A 19,251-nucleotide genomic window follows, 5' to 3' on the forward strand; every position below is an offset into this window, starting at 1 on the left:
AAGATACAATGACCAAGGCGTGACAGTTTTGGAATTAATGCTGAAAATAAGGTCTGAGGTTAACACAGGTTTAAGAGATAATATCAGTCAGTTGACATTACATTTATGGGCTTCATGGCCTTTATAAAAAAAATTATGCTTAAGAATTCACTTTAAAAAAAATTATAATTGAACCTTTATATAACTCGGCAAGTCAGTTAAGAACAAATTATTATTCACAATGACGGCCTAGAAACAGAGATTGTCTCATAGGAAAAAACATATAAGATCTCCTACCACCTTATTTTTAGCATTTATCCAAAAAACATTTAAAAAAAACGTAATTTCCCGATGGGCTTTGAACTATGTCTGAGTAAATTCCTAAGAAAACATGATTACTCTCTATTTGTAGTGGTTTCAATCTGTGTGCCGCGTTCACGTGCTCGTCGGAACTAGGAACCTCTGAAAGGTCCGACTTGCTGACTGGTTGAACGCGGCATGTGTATAACTACAACCTCTTAGCAAATCGCACATTTCAGAGTTTCCTATTTCCCACTAGCACGTGAACGCGGTAATAATCTCTCATGTATACTGAGCAAAAATAAACGCAACATGCAAAACTTTCAAAGATTTTACTGAGTTACAGTTCATATAAGGAAAGCAGTCAATTTCAATATATTCATTAGGTCCTAATCTATGGATTTCACATGACTGAGAATACAGAAGGTAGGGGGGATCAGAAAAACCAGTCAGTAGCGGGTGTGATCACCACTTGCCTTGTGCAGGATGACACATCTCTTTCACATAGAGTTGATCAGGCTGTTGATTGTGGCCTGTGGAATGTTGTCCCGCACCTCTTCAATGGCTGTGCGAAGTTGCTCGATATTGGCGGGAACTGGAACACACTGTCGTACACATCGATCCAGAGCATCCCAAACATGCTCAATGGGTGACATGTCTGGTGAGTGTGCATGCCATGTAAGGACTATGACATTTTCAGCTTCCAGGAATGGTGTATAGATTCTTAGTGACATGGGTACTAGCAGTGGCGCAGTGGTCTAAGGCACTGTATCTCAGTGCAAGAGGGTTCACTACAGTCACTGATTTCAAATCCAGGCTGCATCACATCTGGCTGTGATTGGGAGTCCCATAGGGTGGTGCACAATTGGCCCAGCGTTGTCTGGGTTTGGCCGGGGTAAGCTGTCATTATAAATAAGAATTTGTTCTTAACTGACTTACCTAGTTAAACAAAATGATCATGCTGAAACATGATGTGATGGTGGTGGGTGAACGGCATCACACTGGGCCTCAGAATCTCTCCATGGTATCTTTGTGCATTCAAATTGCCACCAATAAAATGCCATTGTGTTCGCTGTCTGAAGCTTTTGCCTGCCGATACCATAACCCCACCGCCACCATGGGGCACTCTGTTCACAATTTTGACATCAGCAAACAGCTCGCGCACACGACGCCATAAATGTGGTGGGCAGTTGTGAGGCCAGGTTGAACCTACTGCCAAATTCTCTAAAATAATGTTGGAGGCGGCTTATGGTAGAGAAATGCACATTAAATGATCTGGCAACAGCTCTGGTGGAAAATCCCCGCAGTCAGCATGCCAATTGCACGCTCCCTCAAAACTTGAGGGTGGCAATGTGTTGTGTGACAAAACTGCACATTTTAGTGTGGCCTTTTATTGATCCCAGCACAAGGTGCACCTGTGTAATGATCATGCTGTTGAATCAGCTTTTTGATTTGCCACACCTGTCAGATGGATGTATTATTTGGGCAACAGGGATGTAAACACATTTGGGCAAAACAAATTAGATAAATAATATGTTTTAATTATATGGATAATTTCGGGGATCTTTTATTTCAGCTCAAGATACATGGGACCAGCACGACATTTCGCGTTTATATTTATGTTCAGTGTAAAATTCCTGGGATATGTCTCGTTCCAGTCTAGTCGGAAACGAGTAAACGCGGAAATTTCCGACTTGCCATCTGGTTGAAAGCAGCAATTGTATAACTATAAACAGTTACAAAAGTTGAAAATTACCGAGTTTCCTGGTGCCGACTAGTATTTGAACGTGGCAATAATGTTTTGGGACGCGCACGTTTGCGTCATGTGACGTATCCCTGAACCCGGAAGAGATTTCTGCTGCAGAGCCGCAGCCAGAGTACAATCTCAACTTGCAAAGTTTTTAATAGTAAAGTAAGTTTTCACATAAACACAAGAACACGTACCGGGTCCGTACTAGTGTGGCAGCTAGTTAGCAGATTCGTGCAAAAAAGTTTAGTTTAGTTTTTACAGTCGAGTCTTCAAAATGTGGATGCTATGCTATGTAGCTAGTTAGCTTGCTCAGTTGTCGCAAAACGTTAGATGTCAACGGATATTTGCACGCTGTAACTACGCACTGAGACACATGCTACCTTTCTCCAATCGCTAGTTAGCCACTTTTATTTTGTAAATCAATTTGTTCGATAACAACCTAGACGTTGAGGCTAACTAGCTTCCAAACAGACTAGCCAGTTAAGCTAATGCCTACAATGGCATGTCAGCCTGAATGATCTCGTCTCGGGGAATCGCATTGTTTACATTGTGGGAGGCAACCCGTCTCAGTCAAACAACCCAGCAGCAAGTGTGTCCCCACTCAGTTGATTTGTGTGATGAGCTTTTCCCCAAGCAGGTTTGAACTAGAAATTATATTGTGCGCCTTTTTAGTGTCGGCACCTACTTATCCAGACTGTCAAAGCACAGTCCAAAATCACACAATGTTAATAGATCACGTTCAGCAGATGACTGTTGACACTGCGTATAGGCATTTGCTAAAATACAACTCGTTTATCAATTGTGGTACACAGATGCTTTAGCCACCATTCCTAGTAGGACAAATGGCATCTCCCCATTTTTTAATTTTTTTATTTTCTCCCAGGTGTGAGAGCCAAGATGCCAGTGTTACAAGGGGCCAATGGTCCATGATGTATGTGGAGGGTTATGGAGACTCCACTGAACTGTGCTGAAGAGCAACAACCCCCTCCTGCCTTCCCTGCCTCCTGGTCGACAGTCACACCACAGGAGTCTACTCCAGACAGAAACGACAAGGGGAACGTTGGCTTTGTGTTGGTGCATGCAGGTTTGGTGTACTTACAAGTACTTGTCTTGATTTTTCTATGCAAATTAGCCATTGTCAGGTGTCCGATCAAATCAAATGTATTTATATAGCCCTTCGTATATCAGCTGATATCTCAAAGTGCTGTACAGAAACCCAGCCTAAAACCCCAAACAGCAAGCAATGCAGGTGTAGAAGCACGGTGGCTAGGAAAAACTCCCTAGAAAGGCCAAAACCTAGGAAGAAACCTAGAGAGGAACCAGGCTATGTGGGGTGGCCAGTCCTCTTCTGGCTGTGCCGGGTGGAGATTATAAACCTAGAGAGGAACCAGGCTATGTGGGGTGGCCAGTCCTCTTCTGGCTGTGCCGGGTGGAGATTATAAACCTAGAGAGGAACCAGGCTATGTGGGGTGGCCAGTCCTCTTCTGGCTGTGCCGGGTGGAGATTATAACAGAACATGACCAAGATGTTCAAATGTTCATAAATGACCAGCATGGTCAAATAATAATAAGGCAGAACAGTTGAAACTGGAGCAGGACCACGGCCAGGTGGACTGGGGACAGCAAGGAGTCATCATGTCAGGTAGTCCTGGGACATGGTCCTAGGGCCCAGGCCAGTTGAAACTGGAGCAGCAGCATGGCCAGGTGGACTGGGGACAGCAAGGAGTCATCATGTCAGGTAGTCCTGGGACATGGTCCTAGGGCCCAGGCCAGGTGGACTGGGGACAGCAAGGAGTCATCATGTCAGGTAGTCCTGGGGCATGGTCCTAGGGCTCAGGTCCTCCGAGAGAGAAAGAGAGAATTGGGGAGAGAACACTTAGATTCACACAGGACACCGGATAAGAAAGGAGAAGTACTCCAGATATAACAGACTGACTCAAGCCCCCCAACACAAACTACTGCAGCATAAATACTGGAGGCTGAGACGGGAGGGGTCGGGAGACACTGTGGCCCCATCTGATGACACCCCCGGACAGGGCCAAACAGGAAGGATGAGATGACACTCAGTTTACATGTGATAAGGATAAGTTACCGTTGACTGTCTCTATATATATTGAATCTCTTATCACTTCTGGAGCGTTATCGTGTTCTGTCTTCTTACCGACTACTTTAATCACACTTAGATGGCTTTCCCGCTGTCCATACATTTTTGGTATTCCTATCCTAATTTATCACGCGTGTGTGTGTGTGTGTGTGTGTGTGCGTGCGTGTCCGTGCGAAAATACTATTCTCTTCCTCAATGGTGTGCAGAAATGAGTACAACATCCTGGCATTTACATCCCCCCCTACTATTTAGAACCCACGTCTGTGTATTCTAACCACTGACTATGCAGACCGTGAAAGAGAGACAAAATGGATGTAGGATGATGTCATCATTAACCAGCTGTTGAAAACAACACACTGTCTTTACTGATGAATTTGCAACCATTTAAAAAAATATTTTTTTTACATCACATACCTCCTTTTCACTTCTTTGTGTGTTTATTTCTTTCAGGAGCAGGATACCACTCTGAGTCCAAAGCCAAGGAATACAAGCATGTCTGCAAGAGAGCTTGTCAGAGAGTGAGTTTCCTTCGCCTTGTCCGGCGCTTCCTGCATCAGTGCAGAATGGCAATGTTAACACCTGTTTCCCATACCAGTAAAGCCCCTTGAATTGAATTGAGATTGAGAGGAAGCCGCGCTAGAGTATTGAGATGCAGCCTGAGACGACAGCGCTGTGGTCGTGTTCAGATCAGGAGGACAGGGAGGGATCTAGCACCCTGTAGTAGTAGTGCACTAGTAGTGCTGTAGTAGTAGTGCACTAGTAGTGCTGTAGTAGTAGTGCTCTAGTAGTGCTGTAGTAGTAGTGCACTAGTAGTGCTGTAGTAGTAGTGCACTAGTAGTGCTGTAGTAGTAGTGCACTAGTAGTGCTGTAGTAGTAGTGCACTAGTAGTGACCGTTTAGTAGTGCACTAGTAGTGCTGTCAGTAGTAGTGCACTAGTAGTGTTGTAGGGAGTAGTGCACTAGTAGTAACACGCCATCGTCAGCTGGCCCGGTAATGAGTGCACTAGTAGTGCTGTAGTAGTTTCTGTGCAGCTTTGTAGTGAAAACCTCTTTTACTTTTATTTTATAGTCCACTCAGTAGTGCAGCTAGATGTAGTGGAATATTGGACCGTCTGTCCAAGTCTCTATCCTGTCTCTGTAGGAGTCTGGTCTATATGTGTCTCTGTACTGGGAGTTATGTGTTGGTAACACTGCCATATCTGTCTCTGCTGGCTGTCTAAAACTGTCTCTGTACTGTAATGTCATGTTCTCTGTACTGTCTGTGTTTTCTGTCTTTGTACAGCTGAAAACCTGTTTGTCTGTTTATTTTATAGTCTGTCAGATTAGAGTCTGTCTATATGCTGTCCTGTCTGGAATATTGGCTGTCTGTCCAAGTCTCTATCCTGTCTCTGTACAGTCTGGTCTATATGCTGTCTCTGTACTGTCTGTCTATATGCTGTCTCTGTACTGTCTGTCTATATGCTGTCTCTGTACTGTCTGTCTATATGCTGTCTCTGTACTGTCTGTCTATATGCTGTGTCTGTCTGTCTATATGCTGTGTCTGTCTGTCTATATGCTGTCTCTGTCTGTCTATATGCTGTCTCTGTCTGTCTATATGCTGTGTCTGTCTCTGTCTCTGTGCTGTTTCTATCCTGCCTCTGTACTGTCTGTCTATATGCTGTCTCTATCCTGTCTCTGTACTGTCTGTCTGTAATGTCTGTGCTGTCTCTGTAGTGTTGAGTGATACTGTAGGTAAATGCTGTCTCTGTAGTGTTGAGTGATACAGTAGGTAAATGCTGTACTGTGAAATATGATCCCCATGATTTGTTGGTGTTCAATCAGCAAGGAGAGCGTTTGTATTGCTCTTACCCTGTTGCATCATGGGTCGTGTTCACTAGGGCATGCAACGGACAACAATGAGTAAGTCCAGGGACTCTCCCTGTTTCAGTCCCTTGTTCGTCTGTTGTGAACACGGTGACTGTAAACTGGCCTACCTGTAACGTCTCTCTCTCAGGCTGTGGACAGACTGAAAGCCGGTGCTCTGGCAGTGGACGCTGTGACCGCAGCCCTTGTTGAGCTTGAGGTTAGTGTGTGTGTGTGTGTGTGTGACCATAGACCCATGCTATGTGTTATGTTAACAACAGTGTGTGTGTGTGTGTGTGTGTGTGTGTGTGTGTGTGTGTGTGTGACCGCAGCCCTTGTTGAGCTTGAGATTAGTGTGTCTGTGTGTGTGTGACCATAGACCCATGTTATGTGTTATGTTAACAACAGTGTATCTGTCAGTATTTATATCTCACATAACACTAACACTACTATATATACATTTTAGAAAAATATATATATTTTAGATTTAGGCTGTTATGTAGCAAATGTGGAAAAAAGTCTTGAATTGTGGTGTATTTGTAAAACAAAGCTGATTTTTAGGGGAAAAAAATTGTCCCTAAAAAAACCAAGTAAAGCCACTGAATCTGAGTACTCTTGACAATACTTTAATCTGACACGTGAATCCAACCACAGATGCCTTTTTAAAGCACTACTCCTGAATTCTAAAAAAAAAAACATACGTATCACAGAGTGAGTATTTGATGGGTTGAATGGACTCTTAGGATCCGTACAAAGTGATGTGTGACATAACGTCTATGTTTAGATCACAGCTACTTAGTCCTTAAAGGAAGGAGGCCCGAGTGAAGTTCCTTTCACTCATCTATATGAAATATATATATAAGTATATCTGTGTCTAAAATGTCCTATTTCTTAATGTAAAGAATGTCCAACATTTTGGAAGGCTATTTGTTAGTCAACTTGTCTAGAGTTAGATACACGCAGTTTCTCCTCTGTCATTATAAACTCAGCAAAAAAGAAACAGCCCTTTTTCAGGACCCTGTCTTCCAATGATAATTTGTATAAATCCAAATAACTTCACAGATCTTCATTGTAAAGGGTTTAAACACTGTTTCCCCATGCTTGTTCAATGAACCATAAACCATTAATGAACATGCACCTGTGGAACGGTCGTTAAGACACTAACAGCTTACAGACGGTAGGCAATTAAGGTCACAGTTATGAAAACTTAGGATACTAAAGAGACCTTTCTACTGACTCTGAATAACACCACAAGAAAGATGCCCAGGGTCCCTGCTCATCTGCGTGAACGTGCCTTAGGCATGCTGCAACGAGGCATGAGGACTGCAGATGTGGCCAGGGCAATAAATTGCAATGTCCGTACTGTGAGACGCCTAACTCGGCATTACAGGGAGACAGGACGGACAGCTGATTGTCCTCGCAGTGGCAGACCACGTGTAACAACACCAGCACAGGATCAGTACATCTGAATATCACACCTGCGGGACAGGTACAGGATGGCAACAACAACTGACTGAGTTACACCAGGAATGCACAATCCCTCCATCAGTGCTCAGACTGTCCGTAATAGGCTGAGAGCGGCTGGACTGAGGGCTTGTAGGCCTGTTGTAAGGCAGGTCCTCACCAGACATCACCGGCAACAACTTTGCCTATGGGCACAAACCCACAGTCGCTGGACCAGACAGGACTGGCAAAAAATGCTCTTCACTGACGAGTTGCAGTTTTGTCTCACCGGGAGTGATGGTCGGATTCACGTTTATCGTCGAAGGAATGAGCGTTACACCGAGGCCTGTGCTCTGGAGTGGGATCGATTTGGAGGTGGAGGGTCCGTCATGGTCTGGGGCAGTGTGTCACAGCATCATCGGACTGAGCTTGTCGTCATTGCAGGCAATCTCAACACTGTGCGTTACAGGGAAGACATCCTCCTCCCTCATGTGGTACCCTTCCTGCAGGCTCATCCTGACATGATGAGACAGCATCCTCCAGCATGACAAGGCCACCAGGCATACTGCTCATTCTGTGCGTGATTTCCTGCAAGACAGGAATGACCTTGTTCTGCCATGGCCAGCGAAGAGCCCAGATCTCAATCCCATTGAGCAAATCTGGGACCTGTTGGATCGGAGGGTGAGGGCTAGGGCCATTCCCCCCAGAAATGTCCGGGAACTTGCAGGTGCCTTGGTGGAAGAGTGGGATAACATCTCACAGCAATAACTGGTCAATCTGGTGCAGTCCATGAGGAGGAGATGCACTACAGTACTTAATGCAGCTGGTGGCCACACCAGATACTGACTGTTACTTTTGATTTTGATCCCCCCCCCTTTGTTCAAGGACACATGATTCCATTTCTGTTAGTCACATGTCTGTGGAACTTGTTCAGGTTATGTCTCAGTTGTTGGATCTTGTTATGTTCGTACAAATATTTACACATGTTAAGTTTGCTGAAAAAAATAAATGCAGTTGACAGTGAGAGGACGTTTCTTTGTTTATCTGTGTACAAAATGTAATTTCATGATTCTTCTAAATGTTTTTTGTCATCCACAGGATTCTCCGTTCACCAACGCGGGAATGGGCTCTAACTTAAACCTGTCGGGGGAGATCGAGTGTGACGCCAGCATCATGGATGGGAAGTCTTTGCGTTATGGAGCTGTAGGTGCTGTTAGTGGTGGGTTACTGACCAACTACTGATGTGTAACTAGCATCTATTTAAAGCCCTATCGCAGGGGGCAAATATCTAGAAAATATCTTCTATTCTGGTTGTAATGTTGTCAGATTGACGTTATTTCAACCATCTCTGCCTGTTGGGATCTATGGTAGAACTTCAGCTATAAGCAACCCTGAACCAACCCTTCAGCTATAAGCATTGTACAGTCACCTGAACCAACCCTTCAGCTATCAGTATTGTACAGTCACCTGAACCAACCCTTCAGCTATCAGCATTGTACAGTCACCTGAACCAACCCTTCAGCTATCAGCATTGTACAGTCACCTGAACCAACCCTTCAGCTATCAGTATTGTACAGTCACCTGAACCAACCCTTCAGCTATCAGCATTGTACAGTCACCTGAACCAACCCTTCAGCTATCAGCATTGTACAGTCACCTGAACCAACCCTTCAGCTATAAGCAACCCTGAACCAACCCTTCAGCTATCAGCATTGTACAGTCACCTGAACCAACCCTTCAGCTATAAGCATTGTACAGTCACCTGAACCAACCCTACAGCTATCAGCATTGTACAGTCACCTGAACCACCCTACAGCTATCAGCATTGTACAGTCACCTGAACCAACCCTTCAGCTATAAGCATTGTACAGTCACCTGAACCAACCCTACAGCTATTAGCATTGTACAGTCACCTGAACCACCCTACAGCTATCAGCATTGTACAGTCACCTGAACCAACCCTTCAGCTATCAGCATTGTACAGTCACCTGAACCAACCCTACAGCTATCAGCATTGTACAGTCACCTGAACCAACCCTTCAGCTATCAGCATTGTACAGTCACCTGAACCAACCCTTCAGCTATCAGCATTGTACAGTCACCTGAACCAACCCTACAGCTATCAGCATTGTACAGTCACCTGAACCAACCCTTCAGCTATCAGCATTGTACAGTCACCTGAACCAACCCTTCAGCTATAAGCAACCCTGAACCAACCCTTCAGCTATCAGCATTGTACAGTCACCTGAACCAACCCTTCAGCTATAAGCATTGTACAGTCACCTGAACCAACCCTTCAGCTTTGTGGAGTGTATTCCTCGATAGCTGGTTCTACATCTACAGATCCAACCCCTTTTGAAAAAGAGTGACGATGTTATTGGCTTCGTAACCAGTCCTGCACTGTGCTCACCATTTAACATTTCAGCAGTCTGCCCTGCGCCAAAAAGTTATTGTTTTCATAAGGCCTCCAGCAAAGACAGATCTCCTGAGTATAGACTTCACAATGTTCTGAGAACAAACAAACACACACACACACACTAGAGGCGAACGCCAACGGGCATTTCGACATTGAGGTAAAACAACAAAAAAAGACAAAGCCGTGGTTTTTACTCCCCTGCGTCCTGTAACAGTCAGCCATTTTTTAATTTTACTGGGTGAAGGAAGGAGGCCGGAGTAAATTAATACCAGTAAAATGTTTGGACACCTACTCATTCAAGGGTTTTCTTTATTTTTTTAAAACTATTTTCTACATTGTAGAATAATAGTGAAGACATCAAATAGTGAAACATAGTGAAGTAATCCCTCTCACCCCCCCCTTAAGTTTTAGATGCACTATTGTAAAGTGACTGTTCCACTGGATGTCATAAGGTGAATGCACCAATTTGTAAGTCGCTCTGGATAAGAGCGTCTGCTAAATGACTTAAATGTAATGTTAAATGTAAAATGTAACATCAAAAACTATGAAATAACACATATGGAATCATGTAGTAACCAAAAAAGTGTTAAACAAATCAAAATAGATTTGAGGTTCTGATGACCGCTTTGCACACTCAACCAGCTTCATGAGGTAGTCACCTGGAATGCATTTAAATTAACAGGTGTGCTTTGTTAAAAGTTAATTTGTGGCTTTTCTTTCCTGCGTTTGAGCCATTCAGTTGTGTTGTGATAAGGTAGAAAGCCCTATTTGGTAAAATATCAAATCGATATTATGGCAAGAACAGCTCAAATAAGCAATGAGAAATGACAGTCCATCTTTACTGTCATTATATGTCAGTATATATAATGGTGACAGGGCCCTATGTAACCCTAGAACATGGCCTGGTGGATCTATATGTACCATGGAGACAGGGCCCTATGTAACCCAGAACATGGCCTGGTGGATATATATGTACCATGGAGACAGGGCCCTATGGAACCCCAGAACATGGCCTGGTGGATCTATATGTACCATGGAGACAGGGCCCTATGGAACCCCAGAACATGGCCTGGGATCTATATGGGAGACAGGGCTATGGAACCCCAGAACATGGCCTGGTGGATCTATATGTACCATGTAGACAGGGCCCTATGGAACCCCAGAACATGGCCTGGTAGATCTATATGTACCATGTAGACAGGGCCCTATGTAACCCTAGAACATGGCCTGGTGGATCTATATGTACCATGTCATTGGAGACAGGGCCCTATGTAACCCCAGAACATGGCCTGGTGGATATATATGTACCATGGAGACAGGGCCCTATGGAACCCCAGAACATGGCCTGGTGGATCTATATGTACCATGTAGACAGGGCCCTATGGAACCCCAGAACATGGCCTGGTAGATCTATATGTACCATGTAGACAGGGCCCTATGGAACCCCAGAACATGGCCTGGTAGATCTATATGTACCATGGAGACAGGGCCCTATGGAACCCCAGAACATGGCCTGGTAGATCTATATGTACCATGTCATTGGAGACAGGGCCCTATGTAACCCCAGAACATGGCCTGGTGGATCTATATGTACCATGTAGACAGGGCCCTATGGAACCCCAGAACATGGCCTGGTGGATCTATATGTACCATGTCATTGGAGACAGGGCCCTATGTAACCCCAGAACATGGCCTGGTGGATCTATATGTACCATGGAGACAGGGCCCTATGGAACCCCAGAACATGGCCTGGTGGATCTATATGTACCATGGAGACAGGGCCCTATGGAACCCCAGAACATGGCCTGGTAGATCTATATGTACCATGTCATTGGAGACAGGGCCCTATGTAACCCCAGAACATGGCCTGGTGGATCTATGTAAACCCCTTGATTCACAACCTTTCTGTTTCCTGTGCAGGTATAAACAACCCAGTGCTGGTGGCCAACAGGTTACTGAGTGAAGCCCAGAAAGGAAAACTATCAGCCGGACGAATACCCCCCTGGTAAACATCTATTTAAAAAAAAAAAAAAAAAAACACTATTTACTAGTATTTTGTCTTACCTTTCACAGATTGACTTTGTGGCACTGAATGTAACCCCAAGGAGGCTCTTAACTATTTCTGTTACAATCACTGGCACAGCAGTAACTCGCTACTAACTCACAAGGGATTAATGGGGAAAAGGATCTCTGACTGAGATAACATATAATCCAACTGGAAACAGAGAGCTAGAGGTGTGATTTAAACTGTGTTGATCTCTGTGATGACTGGAAACAGAGAGCTAGAGGTGTGATTTAACTGTGTTGATCTCTGTGATGACTGGAAACAGAGAGCTAGAGGTGTGATTTAAACTGTGTTGATCTCTGTGATGACTGGAAACAGAGAGCTAGAGGTGTGATTTAAACTGTGTTGATCTCTGTGATGAATGGAAACAGAGAGCTAGAGGTGTGATTTAAACTGTGTTGATCTCTGTGATGACTGGAAACAGAGAGCTAGAGGTGTGATTTAAACTGTGTTGATCTCTGTGATGACTGGAAACAGAGAGCTAGAGGTGTGATTTAAACTGTGTTGATCTCTGTGATGACTGGAAACAGAGAGCTAGAGGTGTGATTTAACTGTGTTGATCTCTGTGATGACTGGAAACAGAGAGCTAGAGGTGTGATTTAACTGTGTTGATCTCTGTTATGAATGGAAACAGAGAGCTAGAGGTGTGATTTAAACTGTGTTGATCTCTGTGATGACTGGAAACAGAGAGCTAGAGGTGTGATTTAACTGTGTTGATCTCTGTTATGAATGGAAACAGAGAGCTAGAGGTGTGATTTAACTGTGTTGATCTCTGTGATGACTGGAAACAGAGAGCTAGAGGTGTGATTTAACTGTGTTGATCTCTGTGATGACTGGAAACAGAGAGCTAGAGGTGTGATTTAACTGTGTTGATCTCTGTGATGACTGGAAACAGAGAGCTAGAGGTGTGATTTAACTGTGTTGATCTCTGTGATGACTGGAAACAGAGAGCTAGAGGTGTGATTTAAACTGTGTTGATCTCTGTGATGACTGGAAACAGAGAGCTAGAGGTGTGATCTAAGCTGTGTTGATCTCTGTGATGACTGGAAACAGAGAGCTAGAGGTGTGATTTAAACTGTGTTGATCTCTGTGATGACTGGAAACAGAGAGCTAGAGGTGTGATTTAAACTGTGTTGATCTCTGTGATGACTGGAAACAGAGAGCTAGAGGTGTGATTTAAACTGTGTTGATCTCTGTGATGAATGGAAACAGAGAGCTAGAGGTGTGATTTAAACTGTGTTGATCTCTGTGATGACTGGAAACAGAGAGCTAGAGGTGTGATTTAAACTGTGTTGATCTCTGTGATGACTGGAAACAGAGAGCTAGAGGTGTGATTTAAACTGTGTTGATCTCTGTGATGACTGGAAACAGAGAGCTAGAGGTGTGATTTAAACTGTGTTGATCTCTGTGATGACTGGAAACAGAGAGCTAGAGGTGTGATTTAAACTGTGTTGATCTCTGTGATGACTGGAAACAGAGAGCTAGAGGTGTGATTTAAACTGTGTTGATCTCTGTGATGACTGGAAACAGAGAGCTAGAGGTGTGATTTAAACTGTGTTGATCTCTGTGATGACTGGAAACAGAGAGCTAGAGGTGTGATTTAAACTGTGTTGATCTCTGTGATGACTGGAAACAGAGAGCTAGAGGTGTGATTTAAACTGTGTTGATCTCTGTGATGACTAATGTGTTATTATATTATTATTATTATATTAACTGTGTTAATTTCCTCCACTGAAAGCATCTCTTATCGTCCTTTTTATCTCTTAAGCTTTCTAGTGGGTCGAGGAGCACATGACTGGGCTGTGAACCATGGGATACCTCCTTGTCCCTCAGAGAAGATGGCTACCAGTGAGTATCTCTGTCAATCAGTCAATCATGTTTTCTAGCTGGGGGGGGTCCAAATCCTGACCTATGAGTGACCATGTAAATGAGAGTAAATCAACATTGTTTTCCTAACTTTTTGAGTGAATCTGACAAGTGTGTTAATGACCAGCCTGGCCGTGTGGTAATGACCAGCCTGGCCGTGTGGTAGTGACCATCCTGGCCGCGTGGTAGTGGCCGCGTGGTAGTGACCAGCCTGGCCGTGTGGTAGTGACCATCCTGGCCGTGTGGTAGTGACCATCCTGGCCGTGTGGTAGTGACCATCCTGGCCGCGTGGTAGTGACCAGCCTGGCCGCGTGGTAGTGACCAGCCTGGCCGCGTGGTAGTGACCATCCTGGCCGCGTGGTAGTGACCAGCCTGGCCGCGTGGTAGTGACCAGCCTGGCCGCGTGGTAGTGACCAGCCTGGCCGCGTGGTAGTGACCAGCCTGGCCGCGTGGTAGGGTTTTAGGGTGTTTGAAGCGTGCCTCCATGTTTTTTGTAGTTTTAGGGTGTTGGAAGCGGGCCTCCATGTTAGTTGTAGTTTTAGGGTGTTGGAAGCGGGCCTCCATGTTAGTTGTAGTTTTAGGGTGTTGGAAGGGGCCTCCATGTTAGTTGTAGTTTTAGGGTGTTGGAAGCGGGCCTCCATGTTAGTTGTAGTTTTAGGGTGTTGGAAGCGGGCCTCCATGTTAGTTGTAGTTTTAGGGTGTTGGAAGCGGGCCTCCATTGTTAGTTGTAGTTTTAGGGTGTTGGAAGCGGGCCTCCATTGTTAGTTGTAGTTTTAGGGTGTTTGAAGCGGGCCTCCATGTTAGTTGTAGTTTTAGGGTGTTGGAAGCGGGCCTCCATGTTAGTTGTAGTTTTAGGGTGTTTGCACTTGAAAGCTCTGATGCATGTCAGAGTGATGTGTTTTCAACATTAACAGGCCAATCCTTAGTTCCACAGTTGAGATCAATGTATTTACTGTACTGGAGAACACACACACACACACACACACACACACACACACACACACACACACACACACACACACACACACACACACACACACACACACACACACACACACACACACACACACACACACACACACACACACACACACACACACACACACACACACACACACACACAAGCCTCTTGAACTTTTGAACAATAGACTAGATGCTGATTGGCATGGTCCCACCCAATAATACACCCGTATTGCATTGCTTGAAAGAGAACAGTTTAGAAAGAGCTGGACGGATTACATTTTTATCTGACTGTGTTTTCTTCAGGGCTCTTGCCAGACTATATTCTTGTCCTGGTCAAAAGTAGTTCTCTACGTAGGGAATAGGGTGCTGTTTGTGACAGCCTTGATGTCTGGTCATTTTAAGCCATTCTCTTTTACAGCATTGGTGAATAATTCAGAGGATATAATGAGTTTACACATCTGGTAGTGGTACTCCCTCGCTCGCTCTCCTCGCTCCTCTCTCTCTCTCACTCTCTTTCCCTCTCTCTCTTTCTCCCCCTTTCAAGCACTGTCTCTCTGTCTCTCTGTCTCTCTGTCTCTCTGTCTCTCTCTCTCTCTGTCTCTCTGTCTCTCTGTCTCTCTGTCTCTCTGTCTCTCTGTCTCTGTCTCTCTGTCTCTCTCTCTGTCTGTCTCTGTCTCTCTGTCTCTCTGTCTCTCTGTCTCTCTGTCTCTGTCTGTCTCTGTCTGTCTCTCTGTCTCTCTGTCTCTCTCTGTCTCTCTCTCTCTCTCTCTCTCTCTCTCTCTCTGTCTCTCCTCTCTGTCTCTCTCCCTCTTCTCTCTCTCTCTCTTCTCTCTTCTCACCCCCCTCTCTCCCCTCTGGTTGCCATTGGCTCCATGTTATTTTTACTAAGCCTGATTGCATTCCATTTAATTGTCTAAATGACTTAATTGCCCAGATTTGATTTCCTAGCTACTCTTTGATTAGATTTGTTTTAATAAACTTATTTGATAGGTGGCCTCAATTTCGATTGAGTTTGTTTTCTGGAAGTCATTAAACCTTAAGGATTTAGTAACATACATCATTGGGAGTCTGGATACTGAGTTGACTGTTTGTGGTCTCTCCCTGCCTCACACAGTCAAATCAAATCAAATTGTCACATACACATGGTTAGCAGATGTTAATGCGAGTGTAGCGAAATGCTCGTGCTTCTAGTTCCGACAATGCAGTAATAACCAACAAGTAATCTAACTAACAATTCCAAAACTGCTGTCTTATACACAGTGTAAGGGGATAAAGAATATGTACATAAAGATATATGAATGAGTGCTGGTACAGAGCAGCATAGGCAAGATACAGTAGATACAGTCTAGATTAGAACCAGAATTATATTTTATTCTCTCAAAGGTCGTTCTGTTATAGCAGACTGGGAGGTAAAGGGTCGTTCTGTTATAGCAGACTGGGAGGTAAAGGGTCGTTCTGTTATAGCAGACTGGGAGGTAAAGGGTCGTTCTGTTGGGAGGTAAAAGGTCGTTCTGTTATAGCAGACTGGGAGGTAAAGGGTCGTTCTGTTGTAGCAGACTGGGAGGTAAAGGGTCGTTCTGTTGTAGCAGACTGGGAGGTAAAGGGTCGTTCTGTTATAGCAGACTGGGAGGTAAAGGGTCGTTCTGTTATAGCAGACTGGGAGGTAAAGGGTCGTTCTGTTATAGCAGACTGGGAGGTAAAGGGTCGTTCTGTTGGGAGGTAAAGGGTCGTTCTGTTATAGCAGACTGGGTCGTAAAACTAACAGCCGACACAAATACAGTAGAGAAGGTTAGAGTTCTTCAGAAAAACAGGATCAAGTTGAAGACTATTTTTTTTTCAAACTGGAAATGTGCATAATTTCAACTCCACTACATGACCAAAACAATGTGGACACCTGCTCATCGAACATCTCATTCCAAAATCATCCATCCACGCGACAGGTGTGGCATTTCAAGAAGCCGATTAAACAGCATGATCATTACACAGGTGCGCCTTGTGCTGGGGATCCATAAAAGGCCACTCGAAAATGGGAAGTTTTGTCACGCAACACAATGCCACAGATGTCTCAAGTTTTGAGGGAGCGTTCAATTGGCATGCTGACTGCTGGAATGTTCACCAGAGCTGTTGTCAGAGAATTTAATAATCATTTCTCTACCGTTAGCTGCATTCAACGTCGCTTTACAGATTTTGGCAGTACGTCCAACCGGCCTCATAACCACAGACCGTGTGTAACGCCAGCCCAGGACCTCCACATCCATCTTGTTTCACCTGTCCTCCATGGCTGTTCACCTGTCCTCCATGGCTGTTCACCTGTCCTCCATGGCTGTTCACCTGTCCTCCATGGCTGTTCACCTGTCCTCCATGGCTGTTCACCTGTCCTCCATGGCTGTTTACCTGTCCTCCATGGCTGTTCACCTGTCCTCCATGGCTGTTCACCAGTCCTCCATGGCTGTTCACCTGTTCTCCATGGCTGTTCACCTGTTTTCCATGGCTGTTCACCTGTTTTCCATGCTCCCCCCAACCATGGCTGTTCACCTGTCCTCCATGGCTGTTCACCTGTCCTCCATGGCTGTTCACCTGTCCTCCATGGCTGTTTACCTGTCCTCTATGGCTGTTCACCTAATCCATAGATGTGGGCCTAATTTGTTTATTTCAATTGACGGATTTTCCTTAAATGGTCTAACTCAGCAAAATCTTTGAAATTGTTGCATGTTGTGTAAATATTTTGGTTCAGTATTTTAGATTATGAATATAACCCTTGCCACTAGGGGGCGTATGTAGTCTGTTGTCTGACCTACCACCACCATCAGACCCAGACAAGACCACTGTTAAAAGAATTCAATTGCTCTGTTTTAATACCCAATTAAAATTAAACACTCTGTCAATTCATAAGGATATGTTAGACCCTTATTCTATAATAATAGACAGAGCCCAGTCTTAAAGTCAATCAGCAGAGTTTATTCACGAGAGTACTGAACATGATACAGGTTACCACAGGTTATAAAGTGAAAATGACGTCATTAGTTTCAGCACCAACCCGTGCCATCTCCGTTCCAGTACAAAGGCTGTATCTCAAGCTTTCCCACATCGTCTCCCTACCAATTTAATATAATTTACGAGCCAAGGCCTTCTCGTGTAGATAAGCATTCTAGCCAGTCTGACGATTTAGTTCATTCATTCCTACCAAGGAACAGACCGTTATTGTTCTAATCCTTGATTCATTCGCACACATTATATTCAGTAATAAGATTAAGAAAGAATTTATACATATACAGTAACATAATAGTATTCTGATTAGTACATATACAGTAACATAATAGTATTCGGATTAGTACATATACAGTAACATAATAGTATTCGGATTAGTACATATACAGTAACATAATAGTATTCGGATTAGTACATATACAGTAACATAATAGTATTCTGATTAGTACATATACAGTAACATAATAGTATTCTGATTAGTACATATACAGTAACATAATAGTATTCTGAATAGTCAGTCCTGATTGAAATGTATACATAATTAGTCATCATTGATAAAAATTCCCTAACAACCACCTTCAACTAATCACCTGGCACATAAAATAACTCATAGGGGAATTCTGCTTTCCCTTTGTGTGTCTATCTCATCTTGCCTTCCCTCTACAGTAAATGAGCTATGTGTTCTGTGTTGCCTTCCCTCTACAGTATAAGTGCTCTGTGTTCCCTTCCCTCTACAGTAACATATGTAGTATTCCCTTCCCTCTACATATATGTGCTCTGTGTTCCTTCATAATAGTATGTGCTCTGTGTTCCCTTCCTATACAGTATATAAGCTAGTGCTCTGTGTTCCCTTCCCTCTACAGTATATGAGCTATGTGCTCTGTGTTCCCTTCCCTCTACAGTATATGAGCTATGTGCTCTGTGTTCCCTTCCCTCTACAGTATATGAGCTATGTGCTCTGTGTTCCCTTCCCTCGACAGTATATGAGCTATGTGCTCTGTGTTCCCTTCCCTCTACAGTATATGAGCTATGTGTTCCCTTCCCTCGACAGTATATGAGCTATGTGCTCTGTGTTCCCTTCCCTCTACAGTATATGAGCTATGTGTTCCCTTCCCTCGACAGTATATGAGCTATGTGCTCTGTGTTCCCTTCCCTCCACAGTATATGAGCTATGTGCTCTGTGTTGCCTTCCCTCTACAGTATATGAGCTCTGTGTTCCCTTCCCTCGACAGTATATGAGCTATGTGCTCTGTGTTCCCTTCCCTTCAGTAACATAGCTATAGTGCTCTGTGTTGCCTTCCCTCTACAGTATATGAGCTATGTGCTCTGTGTTCCCTTCCCTCTACAGTATATGAGCTATGTGCTCTGTGTTCCCTTCCCTCTACAGTATATGAGCTATGTGCTCTGTGTTGCCTTCCCTCTACAGTATATGAGCTATGTGCTCTGTGTTCCCTTCCCTCTACAGTATATGAGCTATGTGCTCTGTGTTGCCTTCCCTCTACAGTATATGAGCTATGTGCTCTGTGTTCCCTTCCCT

The 19,251-nt window shown here is 44.2% G+C and overlaps 1 protein-coding gene across 2 annotated transcripts in view; it reads left to right on the forward strand.

Annotated features, from left to right (window-relative positions):
- Nucleotides 1–2,048: 2,048 nt before the first annotated feature.
- The window catches only part of tasp1 (taspase, threonine aspartase, 1), a 96,174-nt gene continuing 78,971 nt past the window's right edge, over nucleotides 2,049–19,251 (forward strand). For both annotated transcript variants that reach the window (XM_046368433.1, XM_046368434.1), the window contains exons 1-7: nucleotides 2,049–2,191; nucleotides 2,913–3,113; nucleotides 4,583–4,650; nucleotides 6,125–6,193; nucleotides 8,515–8,635; nucleotides 11,753–11,837; nucleotides 13,666–13,745. In XM_046368433.1, the coding sequence (XP_046224389.1) occupies nucleotides 2,963–3,113; nucleotides 4,583–4,650; nucleotides 6,125–6,193; nucleotides 8,515–8,635; nucleotides 11,753–11,837; nucleotides 13,666–13,745 (574 nt within the window). In that variant the 5' untranslated portion in view covers nucleotides 2,049–2,191; nucleotides 2,913–2,962. The remainder of the gene's footprint in view (nucleotides 2,192–2,912; nucleotides 3,114–4,582; nucleotides 4,651–6,124; nucleotides 6,194–8,514; nucleotides 8,636–11,752; nucleotides 11,838–13,665; nucleotides 13,746–19,251) is intronic.

Source organism: Oncorhynchus gorbuscha, linkage group LG11 (genome assembly GCF_021184085.1).
Source record: "Oncorhynchus gorbuscha isolate QuinsamMale2020 ecotype Even-year linkage group LG11, OgorEven_v1.0, whole genome shotgun sequence".
NCBI classification, from domain to species: domain Eukaryota; kingdom Metazoa; phylum Chordata; class Actinopteri; order Salmoniformes; family Salmonidae; genus Oncorhynchus; species Oncorhynchus gorbuscha.